The 17133-nt window shown below is 35.6% G+C and overlaps 1 protein-coding gene across 2 annotated transcripts; it reads left to right on the top strand.

The window, feature by feature from the left end:
- The first annotated feature begins 1862 nt into the window (after positions 1-1862).
- LOC103709338 lies at positions 1863-16982 on the top strand. Of its 2 annotated transcripts, none has more exons than XM_008794638.4 (8): positions 1863-2059; positions 2529-2858; positions 5952-6149; positions 6381-6653; positions 7043-7145; positions 11807-11925; positions 15327-15503; positions 15879-16982. In XM_008794638.4, the coding sequence occupies exons 2-8, from the start codon at positions 2556-2558 to the stop codon at positions 16689-16691; spliced, it is 1986 nt and encodes a 661-aa protein (XP_008792860.2). In that variant the 5' UTR covers positions 1863-2059; positions 2529-2555; the 3' UTR covers positions 16692-16982. The 2 variants fall into 2 exon arrangements, with proteins under 2 accessions (XP_008792860.2, XP_008792859.2); XM_008794637.4 differs by having other exon boundaries at positions 2449-2858.
- Positions 16983-17133: the final 151 nt, after the last annotated feature.

Below are 17133 nucleotides of genomic sequence, written 5' to 3'. Positions count from 1 at the left end.
GGTGAATTTGTGTTTCAGTTATGATGCATTTCACTGTAAGCGAACAATGGGCTATAAAACTCTCAGACTTTACTTGAGATCCAAGTATTTCTGGCATCAAGGTGACTTCAAATGGCTGGTTGAGAATTGCATTGTCCAATATACCATCAAATCACATTAACGGACATGTTTACCAAATTATATGGTATAACTAACCGCATGGGTTTGTTCATCGCAAGTGAAAGGTTTGTGTGAAATTATAATTTGCAATTGTTTTTTTTTCTGAACTAAATGGTAGTTGGGACATGTCAAAATGGTTGGGATTTTTCTGTTGGAATCACGAAATGTAGATTGCTTGAACCACACCGAAATTAAGTTGGAATCATATGACGTTGATGGCAGAACAGCCAAAGCGGATATGTGCAGTAGGATTTTTTTTTTTTGGTTAGAACGTAAAGTAGTATGTTTCGTTCACCAACTTCATCAGCGATACCCCTCGCTGGTCTCAGTTGGGTTACATGAGCTCTTTTATATATTGAAAAGGGTTATGATAGTATCGTGAAAGGATAGTTTTAAGATGAAGTTAACACAAAAAAAAAAAAAAAAAAAAAAAGTTGATGGAAAGACCAGGGAAGGGATTGATGGTGGCGTAAAGGACTAAAGAAACTGTACTGAAAAGAAATAGGTATCAAAGCTCCCCTTTCGAGTTCTCTTTCCCATGGGCTTCCAGTATAATGGAGTTCGACGTTTTATGAAGTTTAATTTTGTGGGAAAATGACTGCAACCGTGCAGCTGGTATCAATATTCTCATCAATTATTGTCCATGCTGCCATAGGTAAATGTAATACCAGGTATATATTCTCTTGAATCAAGCAAGTTATACTTTCAATTGGTATGCCTTTGGTTCGACAAAATGTCAATATCATTGCTTTCAAAAAGGCTAGTCTGAAAGCTTGAAAAAAAAAAAAAAGCCAACTATTGTACCAAAAAAAAAAATTCTTCATATAAATTATTAGCTAGTGCAATTCATTTCTCCTTAAAAAACATAAATATGAGTGTATTTTTTCAAAAAAAAATAAAATTACATTTTTATATGAATTTATTTGTTCTAGCCAATGAGGCAACTTTTTGATTCATCTATTTTCACTACATAAAATGAAGTTAAACTCCACCCTCTAGATAATTATCATAGCTAAAAGTTTTATCTTCAAAAATAAATATCTCAGGAGCCCATGTCATTAAAGTGAGAGAAGAATTCACACATAATAACTCTTCATTTTTTTTATCGTTCTCTTTTCCCCCTACTTTTATAAAAAAGATATATGCGCATAAAGTATGAACCATATATGCGCCTTGGTTCAACTGGTTAAAATTCATCTTTATTTGAGAGAGGTTTGGGTTTCAATTCTAGTGGTCCAAGATTTTCAAAACAAATCAAACATAACTTTATAGATATTCCTATCTTAATTTATCTTCATAAATATATATATTGATAATGTATAATAATGTATATATATTAATAATGTTGAGTTATCCGTCCCAATTTTCGACCCGCATTTGTTACTGGAATTATTTATTAATAATGTATAAATTAAGGAACACATATTACAGGAAAAACATTTTTAAAATATTATTTTTTTTTAAAAAATCATATTTTTAAGGCAGTTGAGCCGCCGGTTCTGATGAGATAGATTTGGGATGTTACTGTGACATCTGCCCCGAACCGGATTCAGAAACCGTCCGGCAAATCTAACCCCACCGCCAGAGCGGCTTCTGTTTGCCGTTGACCGCCGGTTCTCGTTCTCGCCCGGTCTAGTAGGCCCCGCGTTGAATGACGCGAGGGATCTCGCTGAAGGTACCCGGGTCCCGGAACCGCTGCCCGGAAAAGGGAAAGCAAGGATTACGAAAGGAACCTCTCTTGCGATTTTTAGAAGCAAAAAAAAGAGAGAGAAAAAAACGATATACATAAATATATAAATCCTCTCGCCGATTCTTTCTTTCTTTCTTCTTCTTCTTCTTCTTCTTTTTCTTCTTCAGTAGATCTCCTCAATCCTTTGAGTGCCGCCGAAGTTGATCTCAGGTACGTGTCGAACCTCTTCCCTTCTTTTTTTAGGGTTTCTGCGGACATTTTGATGCGTGAAGGTCAGATTATTGTTAGGGTTTGGCCGGGTTCGATCCTTGAGAGTTGTCGAGGTCGGGGTTTTCGTTGATAATTTTTCGTTTCCGGGTATTTTTATTTTGGTGGAATTTGGTGTGATTACGTTTGATACGGTAGAGAATCGTGTCTGGTAATCGAGAAAGATTTTTTTGTTTTTTAATAAAAGAGTCATAATCTGCATTTTTCTTGGATAAAAGTGGTTTCCTGCATTCCATTACTATTAGTTTTTCAAATTATGTGAAAATATAGAGAGTATCATCGTCCTTGCTCCGAGAAATCAATTTGTCACCAAATATTGTCCTTCATGACAGAATTTGGGAGATTTGGTGGATAAAGATCTATTTTTGCTCCTCTTGTCCGCTAATTGTTATGCTGAAATGATGGCTCGTAGATCGCTTTGTACTGATTCTTGAACAAGATGGCGACGGCGACCATGGCAACTGCAGCGGGTGCTGCTGCTCTTCTTTACTACACATTGAGTCGGAGATTACAGGCTGAACGGTCTCAAGATGATGGTGAATGTGAAAATGGTGGTGATGGGTCCAAATCTACTCTCCTCAAAAGGAATCGGTTGTCTCATAGGCCGGCACAGGCCCCTGCAACGTGGTTGGAGACTATATCAACCTTGTCAGAGACACTTAGGTTCACTTACTCTGAGACCTTGGGTAAATGGCCTATAGGAGATCTGGCTTTTGGCATCAGTTTTCTCTTAAAGAGGCAGGTAATCATTAGTACATCTGTTTGTGTTGTGCAAAGAAAGTTTATTGAGAACTTATGAACTGTTTTATTCGATTAAATGGAATTTAATCTGAGACAGATGATGCTACTTCAGTATTTTGCTTTACAGTTGTTGCCCTTATTTTATTTGAAGAAATTTAATTATAAGCTGTATAGGAAAATTTTGTTAGTGTACTCTGCTGAGTTGATTACAACTTTTAGATGAGTCTGATGAAAGTTCCCCATGTTGCATGAAGAATTGCAAGAAGATAATAGGACAGAATTTTATACCATAATTGTTTCTGAAGTAAGAAATAAGCCACTGAAAGTACATTACACGGGGTATGAAATTCACTTTCCCTTAGATAATAGGACAGAATTTTATACCATAATTGTGTTTATAAGCTATGTTGAACATTCACTTTCCCTTAGATGCATTTTGATATACCAAGGTATTCTCGGTGGTTATTCAATATTTTTAACTAATTGTTCCTCTGATCTTCGTGTTATTTTCTTTCTTTTTATAGTTTGAAATATGAACCATATACTTGGGTTCTGGCTTACCATTATGAAGAAGAATGCCAAGATGATTATTTACTTGATTAAATCCTTTTTAATTTAAACTTGTAAAGTGATGGTTCCCAACTTTATGGAGCACTCCTTTTATTTTGGGTTGTAAACAAGCTGAGCGAAGTTTAGCTTTGGTTTGCTCAGGTTTGGCTTGTTGTATTTTGAACTTATCTCAACTCTATAAAACATTCCTATTGTAGTTTTATCTGATAGCATATAATATATTTATGAATAATTATGTGTTGTTTCTCATGAAAGAGTGATGTACCAATTGAGAGTGCTAGGTATCTGTGGTAGGAGCAAACTATGAGCAAGTTATTATGAAAATTAACTTTATATATATTCTGAAAAACATCATAACTTATATATTTTTCTTTTGCCATGTTTGTCATGCTTTTTTCCTACTATCTCTCTCTTTTTTTTTTTGGTTAATTAAAGAAAAGAAGGTTACTTTAAGCTTGTTTTGTAGCTTATTTATTAGGCTAAGGCTCAGGAGGACTGAGTCCTGTTTTCTATACATTCTGTTATGAGAAAAGAGAAGTGAGAATGTTATCTTGAAACTTGAAAGAGAAAAATAAGCAGGAGACTTCTTCCTTTATGATGGGTGGGAAAAGAGGGTACTTATTGAAGGTATAATTAGTTTGCAAGACCTTAAACATCCTCCATGCATGAAGCAGAAGAAATCCCCTGCCATAGAGAATGTTCAGTGTTTCTTAAAAGGAAAAAAGTTCCAAGGGATGATTTCACTTGAATTACCTTTCTCTTAAGTCATCTTAAATTCAGTAAATTTGGTTTTAAAGGATAAGAAAAATATTCGTCATGAGAACTTAAATGTTGGAAGGGCCTATGCAGTCTTTGTAGTTCCCATGAAAATCAATTGTCTATTCTCTTTTCAACTGTTGCCTCCAGATGGTTCTAGGAAAGGAAGTCAAGAATCGAAGGCCTGAAATGACACCAATTAGTGCACTGACTTTAACTGATAAATTGGGTTTTGAGAAAGAGGAAAGTACTTTATGAGATAAAATGTAATCCCTCTATAACTTTCTTCAGTTCGAAACTTATCTTTTGAATTTTCATATCTATCTTATTTGACAGAAAACAGATATGTAAGATTATTACCAAGATCTAGCGAGTTCTGATTCTGTAGCTGAAATGACAACAAACACCATAGGTCACGTTACAATGGCTGAGGGATTGTTTGACAGTCTTATCAGTGCTTTTAACCATAAGGCTAATATTTGTGCTAATAATTGTTTGGCATAAATATATTCTACAAGGATATCTGTCAACCATCTTTTTAGCTGCATGCATCCATTGTAGGAGTCACCTCATAAGTTCTTTTGTACCCTGGACTGCATATTGTCATTAACTGACATACTGTTGTAGAGTTGTATGATTTGGTAGATATTTGTGGAAAGTATTTATCTGTTATGTTCAGTAGGAGGATAAGGCATCAAAAGAGAAAAAGCAAATTGGGGATCTATTCTTTTGCACAGATGTTAATTCATAAATGGGTTCGCTGTACCATCCTTTGGTTGAGTATATGCCTGCAAGAAGCACCTGTTCTTAAACAGATTAACTCCAAACTTCATAGACTAGGAAGGCCTTTAAGAGATACATCATTGATTAGGCATTCCATAACATGACTGTCTCTGTTTATAATATTGAACATAACCTTTCTTCTAATTATTTAGATTCTTTTCACAAAGTAGAAGCGACACATATCGAACTTATATTTGCAAAGACTAGCTCCTATTTACTCCTCATTACTCCTTGTTATTCTCTCAAATAACTTGCACAGAACACATGCCAAATTTTTTTGTAGCCGTTTGACAAGAAAAATACTTATTCCTTCATCAAGTTTTCGTATATCAGGCCCATTGTTTGTGACTAGCAAATGTGGCTTGCACCAGATGCTACTTGTGCTGAATTTTGACCTAATACATTCCCCAAAGTTTTTATGTCCAGTTGGCAAATACATATACATTTCTTTTATTATTTGATATGCCATGCCTATCACCCCTATTTACAGTAGGAATATAATTTGCACCAGATAGTGCTTTGTAACACTAGCCATATATTTATGAAATGAAGCTGCATTGCAAATTTTTTTATTGTCGTGCACATTTGGTAAGGACAATTACAAGTTTGAGGTTGGATAATATAGATTTTATGAGCATGAAAAGTGCACTATCTGGGTGGTGCATTTGCTTCTGACCTGATATATTTGCAAATCCTCTCAATATTGGGCTTTTGGTCTCATTCTCAAGAAGCTCAAGAGGAAGTAGGTCATTGATAGGTTTTCTGTTAATGTTATTCTCGACATTAAAGTATCCAGGTGCACTTATGTGCCAGGTATCAACCATGCTTATCCTCATGCTAAACAGAAAACTGAATTTATGGTTTTGGAGTGTTTGTCATGTTCTTTTTGCGAGCAAAACATTCTTCATTGTGTAGCTTATGTTGTATTTTGTAACCAGGTTTTGTGAACATTTTTACACCTCAACCTTATATATATATCTTGCAGGGAAGCTTACATGTAGCTAGGATATATGCTGGAAAGGAGAGTATACAGCTTCAAGGAGCATCAGTTATTGCTGAACTAAAATATCTTTTAAATTTGTTGACTCTTTGCTGGCATTTTTCAAAAAAGCCATTCCCAACATTCTTGGAGGTCACTGGTTACTCTCAAGAAGATGTTCTATTCCAGGAGCCTAAAGCAGGAGTGAGTAATGACCAGCTCTTACTTTTGAAGTTTGGAAAGTTTTTTCTCCCCTGTTATTCGATGCAATGAATTGTCATTTTTAAAAAATGGAATATATATGTATATTCGCATGTATGTATGTATGTTTGTTGGCATATACGTATATATATGTATCTATGATTCTCTATATTTTTAAGAAGTAACTTCTCCTGACTTCATATTTATAGTTTGTTTTGTTTTATATTTTTGCAGATATTGAAGCCAGCATTTACAATTTTAGTTGACAAAAGTACAAAATGTATTCTGCTGTTGATTAGGGGAACCCATAGCATCAGAGATACTTTGACAGCTGCAACTGGTGCAGTTGTACCATTCCATCATACCGTTGTACATCAAGGTGGTGTCAGTGATGTAGTTTTAGGCTATGCACACTGTGGAATGGTTGCAGCTGCCCGGTGGATTGCAAAACTTGCAACTCCTTGTCTTGCGCAAGCACTACATGAATATCCTGATTACAAACTAAAAGTAAGCTATGATCTAGAGTTTCTGCTGTCCCTGCTTCTGTTTTTCTTTTACTTTCCTTTGTAGCATGACATCTTTGAGGAAATCTTTAATTTAATTTGATGTTAAATATCTGAAGTAGTGGTTCAGAGTCTGGCACGGAAAACTTGTTAAGCATGTAATTATATATGCAATTTCATGTTTTTATTTACTGTATTTTTCTTTTCTATTATCTGTAGCAATTTTTACCTACTTTACTATTTTTATGAGTCTGCAAACGCTCCCATTTTTGAATTCTACCATAAATCTGAACTAATATCATTCTGCAATATTTTGATTAATAGACTGTTACTGGAGATGCTGTTGTACCTTATTGTTCTTTCTCTGATTTGTTTTTATGAAAATCTGCTTAGATTGTTGGGCACTCACTTGGTGGAGGCACAGCAGCCATTTTAACATATGTTTTGCGGGAGCAGCAGGAGTTTGCCACCACTACTTGTGTTACATTTGCTCCAGGTTTGTCCTGAGGCTCTTTCAGCATTTTGTTCAGCTTACATTTCCCAAATCATTAATTCTATAACTTAAAAGTTAAAAGCTTTATTTCAGCCACAAGGATTAACATTATGAAACCTATAGTATTTTTATTATTACATGATAGATGGCTATGGCTGTAATCTGAATACAACTAATTTGCAAAGGATTTATATTTTATTTTGTTTAGCTATATGCTATTTGCTAAGTACAGTTCTTATATAGATCATTGGGCATTCTTTTCTTAATTATTTTTGTTATTTGCCTCTCAGCTATCTTCCTTGATAGTTCTTTGAACTTGAATTAACCATGGTGTCCTTGTTCCATCTCTTTAGTTGCATTATTTGACTTTAAAGAGTTATAATTAATGGACATAAGTAGTTGAAGCATCTTACATAATTTAACTAAAAAATAAAAAAAGAAAGAAACCTATGGCTACTAGGACGTATATTCATTTCCCTTTTGTCCACTATAAGCATGATAACAACTAATTCAATACATCCCTTCTTTTTATTTCATCAAATTTATTTTTGATGGACCATATGGTTGTAGACAATTTACGTAAAACAATCACTAGGAAGAAACTTACGTTTCTTTCTGGAATTTATATATTAGCCATAACAGAAGGTTTTTAAGTGACAACCACCATAAAATTAGCTCTTTACATTTAATGTGCTTTAAACATCTGTTGAATGATAAATGAGTAATATATGATAATTAGGTGGACTTTATATGCAAAGGTGCATTCAAATAGGCATCAATATGAGTACATCATATGGGCTGGGATCTGTTGACCACTTCATACAGTCGAACCAACAAATCAAATGCACTGTCAGATCAGCACTACATTTTGTGCATGCTCATAGAGATGCTATGTCTGCGTAAAGTTTTGTATCTGGTTATCTTGAGATGACAATAGTTTTGGTTTAATGGTTTGATAGCGTAGGCTTCTGAAACCATTGTCATGTCACAGGTTTGTTACCGAGCCACTTCATTTTTAAGATCTGTGGATTTACAACACTGGATGCCTGAGCATATCATCATGGTATTTGGTACCCAGAAAATAGACCATCCTTATTTCAATAGTTGTCACAGAATGTCCTGTAAAGAGTTTTTTATGCATGTGATAATACTTAAGTTTGCACTTATTTTTCTAGTACTAAAAATATTTAAGCACCAAAGTGACACATCTGTCTTTTTTAATTGTAATATTTGCGTGGGGGCAAGCCAACTAATTAGTAATCAATTTGATTTGATGTTTTATTATCTTAATGGTTTCATATATTTGTATTGGATGGAATTGTCACCATGTTAGATCTCTTGGAAGTTGGTGTAAAACACTTTGGAATACTTGGACTCTTGGTGCTAGTACCAAATATCTGGGTAAGACTGACTTTGGTCCATTGAGTTGGCTGACAAAGCCATATTTTATGCCCTGTTTTAAATTAGAGGGTGCAGTATTGTGCCTCTAGTTACAAGTCGAAGGTGGATGAAACCTTTGCCTTTGAGAATTAGTGCTACTAAGTATCTAAGCCTGTTTTGGTTTGGTCTTTTATCTATAAGCAGTAGGCAAGAGATTCCCTTGTAAAGGTGGTGCCTCTAGTTTTAGCTGAGAGCCAGGCCAAGGTCAAGAAGAAAACTTTCATTTTAGTATCTCAATATTTAATATAACAAGGTCCAAACCTCTACATTCTATACTGAAGAAGTTATATGGCTAAAGAGAAGCCTAAGAAGAGCAAACTTATTGATACAAGTCCTATCTAGAAGGAAGGTAAAGAGCCCTTTCTCAGCAAGTAGAATAGCTAGCTTGAAGCATATCTTGTAAGAGAAAAGGAGAAAATTAATTTTTCTTTTTTCTCTCCTTTTTTCTGCCTGTGCATTATCATTTTTATTTTGTGTGCTTTCTGTTTACTCTTGTGCATAGAATGTAAGACAACTGCTCTCACATGGATGTCACATCTTTCCGCCTCTCACGAAGGTTTGCCATTTATCAAATGAGTTATATGCAATCCACATTCTTTCATCTATTAGATTGGTATGCCTCTATCCGGCACAAGACAACCTTCCACCTAGTTGTGCCCTTTTCACATGGTGAATCTGATGGTTCTCAGTCTTCTAGGGGAAAAATTCCATATCATCCTCCAAAGTATGGTGAATACCTATCCTTCACTCATATTAGCTCCCTCTATAGTTAATAAACATTGAGGGTTACAGGCCCTAGACACATGAAGTCATACAAGAAACACAAGTTAAGGAGAATAAAAGAAAGCATCTTTGAAGCGAGTCCAGGGACTTCATCAATTCATGGCATTGGGTATGTCCAGAATGTCATCTTTTTTGAGAGAATTGTTTTAACTATATTTAAATGTAATTTTGCATCGCTCTGTGTCTCTCTCCTTGTGCCTTCAGAAGTCCTCCTATCAAGTTAAGGAGGTAACTGATAACGACCTCCACAAATTCCATCAAGGAAGTGTTGTTGTCCACATAAAGTCAACCTTCACATGTGGTCTTGACAAATTTAATCACATGTGGTTCAGGACCAACCTTGTACTGGCATAATCAACTTTCTCACCTCTTGTTACCATCATTCATGATGTTCTATAAACTTGCAGATTACAACATTTGGGGGTGACATTTCTTCTTTCTGGATATTATTTCTGAACTTATTGTCAATTACAATGATACAATCATACAACTGTTACACAAGGCTGGCTTGATTCCTGTATGCCGACTATTAGTGTTTGATGTTTTCTGATTCTCCTCTCTGAGGCTGTGTCACACTTAAATGGTGGTTAGTGTCAGCACTAGTGCCAATGTGCTTGGAAGATAAGTGGGAGAGATTGTGCATGAAACTAGGAGGGTCCAAATCTTAGTTTTCCTCTAAAGAAGCTGTCTCCAGTTATTGCATCTTTCACAGATGACGATGTAGGCCCTGTTTGGGGGAGCTTTTGGAGGGCCAGAAAGCACTTTCTGGCCCTCCAAAAGTACTTTTAGATGAAAAACTGTGTTTGGTAAATTTTTCAAAAAGCTGTTTCAGCTTTTGCGGGAAGCTGAAAACAGCTTTTGGGAGGAAGCTCCAATTTGGAGCTTTTGGGAGGAAGCTGTTTCAGCTTTTTCGGAAAGTTGTATTTTTGACAAAAATGCCCATATTAAAATAACATAATTACATAGTTTATCCCTATATAAACCTAAAAATCTGCTGGAGCCAAGAACCCAAGCCGTCAGACTCCCTTCCGTAAAAAAAGGTATTATATTACATTACATTATAATACATTAATATGTTATTTTAAATAATTTAATATTATGTTATATTATGGAAAATTAATTTATAATATTAATTATAATATTTTATACCTTTATTATTGTATTATACTATAAATATTGTATTATATTACATTACATTATAATACATTAATATGTTATTTTAAATAATTTAATATTATGTTATATTATGAGAAATTAATTTATACTAATAATTATATTATTTTATACTTTTATTATTGTATTATACTATAAATATAATATATATTACATTATATCATAATACATTAATATGTTATGTTAAATAATTTATTATTATGTTATATTACCAAATATTAATCTACTCTAATAATTATATTACTATTATGCTATATTAACATAATATTATTTTATATTACAATAATATTATACTATATCGTATATTTATGTATTAATTTATGTTATGTTTTATTATGTTGTGTTGTATAATACTATGCAATGTCCTTTAAGGTAATTTTGTCATATAAAAGTACTTTCTCAGTTTGTTTACCAAACACAAAACAAAGTACCACAACACTTTACGAATGTAGTTACCAAACAGCAAACAGCTTTTTATAACAGCTCTACTTCAGACAGCTCTACTTCCAACAGCTCTACTTCCAACAGCTCTACTGCCAACAGCTCCCCCAAACAGGGCCGTAATCTCTTCGTGTGACACTAGTTCTTTGCTATTCATAGAACTTGTAATCATGCTTGTGGTCATAGGAATTGGGCAGTCGGATATGCATATCTAAGTGTCATAATAATTTGGTCTATCAGAATGCAAAGTTTATATCTGTATTTACTTGCATATTACCAAGAAACTACCTTGTGTGATCTACTGCTTGCTTATAGTGGCCTACTATAACAAAGAGATCACTAGCATTTTTGGTGTAGTATATACACCATATCATGCTAATCCTAGAACAGAAGCATAATGTTGAAAATACTTTTTTTTTTCAATATCATCTTTAGAATGATGACAGTATTATCCAAGTTCGAAACATTATAGACTGATTCTTGGTTTTCTCCTTGGCCAAATGATTCTGTGTTATACTCTGTAAACAAATCAAACCAGAACCATTCAATTATCCACAAATTATGCACAAGTTTATGATTTATTCACAAGTTATTCAAGGCTAATTTGAGAAATCTTTGTATTACGAACTATTCATGCCATATAATGATGCTGGTAGTGTATTTTTTTGTTCTATTCCCTATTTTTTGGTTATATGTACACTCCTGATTTTTCAACAAATTTGCTGGATTTTTTTTGAACTCCAAATATTCACCTCTAACCAAATGTTCATGACCTCTGAATTTGTGATTATGATCTTAACAACTAATTACTTTCATTGCACATGCAGCTGCTTGTATGACATGGGAGTTGGCTGAGTCGGGCACACACTTTATTACTTCAGTTATTAATGGTGCTGATTTGGTGCCAACATTTTCAGCTGCTTCAGTAGACGATCTGCGAACTGAGGTGATATTTAGATATAACTTTTTTTATTCTAATTAATCTATGTTTTGTAATAAGAGAAGAATAGATTTTCTTTCACAGCAGGCCTGTTTAGTCAATAAGGATATTTGCAACTTTCAGGACATGGCCCATAACCCAGCAGTAAAATATAAAAAATAAACAAAATAAAATAAAATAAAAAATTAAGCTTTTTAAAATGAGAAAGTGTGTTAGGCCAATTTGTTGTTCTGCGATTTGATATGTTTTGAAAGAATTTAAAGCAGTGCATTTATTGTATTTTTAACCTGATTAAACATTTTTATATAACAAAGAGTCTTTTAGACATGGAGGGTTCTGCTGCGCACATTAGTTATAATTGGAAAAGAGGATTTTTTCCTATAAAAAAGTGGATTTTGCGTAATTGCATGTGAATTATTTTTGGGGCAGAACCATTAAGGGTTGCATTATAACTTGGAGGAATATTTTATAATGCTTATCTACATGCATATTTTTGTGTAAAGGCAAGAATTTACATCCAGTGGAAAAATTAGTTATATAAATTGTGCAAAAAAAATCATATGTTTTTGGTTAAGGTGCACAAAATGAACACTATGTACAAAAAGCCTAAACAATGTATGTGATCTCCAAGGTCTAAAATGCCTAAAAATCATATCTTTTGAAGACCCCTACACCTGTGAATAGTGCACCAAAATCAGCACCATGTGTTGTGCCACTAGAACTATATGTGGGATAACTTGATCTATAGGCTAAGGGTCTTTAAAACATATGATATTTTGTACATAGGCATTTTAGACTTTATAGATCACATTAAATAGTTTAGGATTTTTTTTTTCAACTTGGATCGTTGATTTTGCACATATTGCAAAATCCTCCTTTTACATTTGATGTGTATTATAAAAACATATGATATTTTACAAATAGGCATTGTATACCTTGTATATCTTATTTTGATGGTTTACATTTTTTTCTTCCAACTTGGATCATTGATTTTGCAATGGGCATAAAGTCCTCTTTTTACATCTTGGGTGTATTATAATTTATAATTGCACATCTGCATGCAGGGCACCCATGGACATGTATGCCCCTGAGTGTAATCCAGGATGATGCCATTCAATTTCATGGGTTTAAACTTTAGAGTGAGGAGGTAGCATACTAGGTGCCTCAAAATACTGGAAGATTTGATAAAAAAATATTGACCAAGTATGCAATCCGAAGTGTGTGTTAACATTTATGAAGCTTTTCATTCAAAAAAGGCCAGAGGTTCATCTTATTCGTCATTCGTTATGATCTCATTTACAGATGGGGTGATGTTTTGTAGGTGACTAGCTAGAGAATCCATAACTTTGGCTAGTCTTTGGCTACAACCAAAACTCTACCAATTATTAATTGTAGCAAGGGGCCTTTAATGAGATGGTCCAGTGCTAGGTCCTGAGTATGGTTCCGAGGATTGGTGGTTGTTCATGGTCAAACTTACGCATGTTTGTATGACATCATCCTCTGATAGGTATCTTAATGTGACTTAAAATAGGTTTGAGGTGAAATCATATTTGCCATATGCTTGAAGAAGAATGATGGTACATTTTTGGTTTGTAAATTGAGTGAGATTGAACTAAAGAGTACAATTGTACGCAAGTGCTAAAGATGCACTTAAACAAACAGAGTCAACTAAGGGGGTAGGCTTGTCTATACCAAAAAATTGGTCATGCAGTGACCTCCATTCCATTTGCCTTGCTTTAACCTAGACCTCTACAACTTGGGCGGCAACATTAAATCTCTAGGCTTGAGTGCGACCTAGTTCGGCTTAACCTCCATGCCCTAGGTTTGCCGCTCTAGTGGAAATGGTGGAAAGAAGGATGGGGTCATGCCTCATGATGGTTCTGTCAGAGGGGGAGGGGGGAGAGGGAGGTGGGGTTGGAGTGGATGTACTTGGAGGGCCTGCTCTGTCTGGTTGCAGTGCTGAGAGAGAAGGGGCAAAGGAGGGAGAAATCAGGAGAAAGGGTGGAGGGAGGGAGGAGGGGGGGGGGAGACAATGGTTGCTAACCTCTCGCCTCTCCTCAATGAGATTAGAATGGGATAAATAAAAATATATCAATTAAAAGATCTGGCTGGGTCAAGCTGAGTGTATTTAATTTTGATCTTGCTCGGGCCAGGCCCAAATTCTGGTCAGGCCTCAATGTTTGGGCCCATGACCACCAAGCCAGAAGTGCCTGCACCTGACCAAAATTGGGCTTTTTAAACATTCACAGAGATTTTAATGTGTCTCTTATTTCCCTATAGGCTACATACAACTAGTGAATTATGCTTTCTTGGGAGAATATCATGCCCTAAAATTTGAAACACTAACTACTTGATTTGATCCATATTCCTATAAAGATTGCAGTTTGTGTTTTTTCTTTTAATCTGATTAATTTTTGAATCTAAGTACTTTTGCCATCCTTTTCATAATTGAAATAGTGTTTGTTGCGACATTATTTTCGTCAACTAGTACTTTGTCTTTTGTGCAAAACATGCCCAATAAGTCTCATTGTAGTTATGAGCATTTAGAGAATTGCTAGCGAAAGTATAGGGTCCTAAAGCTGGCTTTCAGAGTGTGTCCTGAGTCTACCTATTGCTAGTTTGACAACCATCCTTGCCATGGATCCAAGTTTCAGCTGTGCCAACCGGCACATATTGCACCAGGCTAGTATCAGCATTCGACGCAGCATCTATAAATTTTTCTTAAATATCTCTTAACTGAAATTATTTTTATTTTTATTTTATTTTTATTTTTTGTTTTGGCACAAAACTGGTATTTGCACTGGCACAGCATGTGCTATGCACTGGCCAGCACACCTGTGCCACTGGCACTTAAACATTGGTCCATGCTTCTGCATACTTGTTCTCATCCGTGCCCTTCTGTTCAAATCTGCCACTGTACTATATTTCTTTCTCTGTTATCATATGTTCTACAATGTCTTTAATAATCATTTGCATGCTTTTTTTTTTTTGTCTTCATAAGCAGTATCTGGCAGACTAAATCCAGATATGCACAACTTTGATTATTCATGTTGGTTTGACCAAATATTTTCTGAAATGCTTGCTTGTGGATTTAGAAAATCTAAGTGACATGTTTTTGTATTGTTGTGATTAACTACACCCATTTAAACAAGAAAACTTGTTATCATATATCAATCCAAATATCAGAATGTGTGGCTACTGCAGTGGTATCATGGGGTTTTAGAACATAAACATTAGCAGGGGTTATAAAATACAATAATCTGAGTGGAATTTTGATCCCTTTACCATTCTTGTCCTGTCAATCAGATGTCTATATTTTATCAACTGTGTTTTAACAATTAGTGGTGTTATCTGGAAATTCTTTTAGTAATTAAATTTTGTTTATTCAAGATATTTATGTTGGACAGGTGACAACATCAGCTTGGCTGAACGACCTTCGAAGTCAAATTGAGCAGACAAGAATACTGAGTACGGTTTATCGTTCTGCTACTGCCCTCGGGTCAAGACTTCCATCAATTGCCAGTGCTAGAGCAAGAGTAGCTGGGGCTGGTGCTATCCTACGCCCAGTTTCTAGTGGAACACAGGTTTGCTTCTTCAATTTCTTAATCTATTGGTGCCTTGTTCTTTATTCTGGGACCACTGGACCATCTATCCTTTACTTTTTTCCAAGCACTATGCAATTTTTCATGTTTTTGACATTTATGTTTGCAATGAAGAATGGAATTGTTGGTTAGAAAATGTTCAACAGTAGTTGATCCACATTCAGATTACCTTCTGCTTGATTGTAATGTGGATGATGCCAGTTGGTATTGCACGATCAAACAAAAGAACAAATGTAGCTTATGGGAAAGTTGAGCGTCCATGTTCAAGAATAGCACCGTTTTGGCTATGTTGGCTTCCTACCAGTGGATTGTTGCCCCTTTATGAATCATGATCCAGCTTTTTTATGTGTTGTCCAGGTCGTGATGAGGAGTGCTCGGCATGTGGCTCAGGCTGCATGGACTCGACAACCACTCCGCCTATCATCATGGTCATGTATTGGGCCCCGTCGTCGCAACAAATTGTCTGTCTCAGGTATAAGATTAGAAGAAAACGGCAGAGAATCCTCCACTTCAACTGAAACTATTGAACCTCTGGCGACATTAACTGGGACCACCACTGTGGAAACCACAGAGGTCATCACATCCGAGGGTGTAGGATGGACTTCAGAAATTGAGTGCTCTCGTACCTGTGAAACATCCCATGCTGCTGATGTGGAGGATGATGACAATGACAGTGATGGTGAAGATCTCATGGGTCATGGTAGGAAGGAGGAAAGCATGACTGAGGTTGAGCTGTGGCAACAACTTGAGAATGAGTTGTACAGGCCAAGGGAGAACGGGGAAGCTGAAGTGGAGAAAGAAATACAGGAGGAGGAGATTGCTGCTGCTGCTGAGGTAGCTGAGAGCACATCAAATGGTGTGCTCCCTGAAACGAAGGAAGTTCATAGGTTCTACCCTGCCGGAAAAATCATGCACATAGTGACCATCCTTCCGGACGAGACAGCAGACGAAGATGTAAATGCCGACCATGATGATGAAAGCCCAGAACCAGAGCCTAAGATTGGGATTTTCTTGACACCAAGGTCATTGTATGGTAAATTGAGACTCTCGCAGACAATGATCAACGACCATTACATGCCAAGTTACAAAAGGAATATCGAGCTTGTGATCGACGAACTTGAGAAAGAAATCTCTGTCGACGGATCCCTTCATGATGAAGTTACTTTGTAGTAAATGAATTCATTCAAGTGACTTGAGCTGGCTCTTGGCGAATGCTACCTGTTGCTGCAGTGAACGGTACAGGCTGTAGGTTTCTGAACTTTTGTATAGTGCTGAAGTAATTTTTCTTCTAGTGTTTATGATTTTGATTTCGTTTTGTAACCTCTGTTTTTCCACCTTTTCTTTCTTTCTTTCTTTCTTGTTTTTCCATTTTGCTTCCATTTTCTGTAACTTGTATCCAATTAAACACAGAATAGATAACTGAAATTGAAGGAAATGGAATACGCATTTGATACAAGGCAAGAACTCAGTGGCTAGGTCCATCCTTTCCTTCTACGAGTGCTGAGTATTGTGATATGCTGTTCAGTTGCTGCATGGGATGTCGAACATGTGGAAGTTTGTTTCAGTGGTCCGAGATTAGGAGTTTGCTTGTCAAAAGGTTCAAGCTGGTTTT

Source organism: Phoenix dactylifera, chromosome 8, assembly GCF_009389715.1.
Source record: "Phoenix dactylifera cultivar Barhee BC4 chromosome 8, palm_55x_up_171113_PBpolish2nd_filt_p, whole genome shotgun sequence".
Taxonomy (NCBI): Eukaryota; Viridiplantae; Streptophyta; class Magnoliopsida; order Arecales; family Arecaceae; genus Phoenix; species Phoenix dactylifera.
Note: the sequence above shows the minus strand (reverse complement) of the source record. Positions and strands in the feature narration are given on the sequence as shown.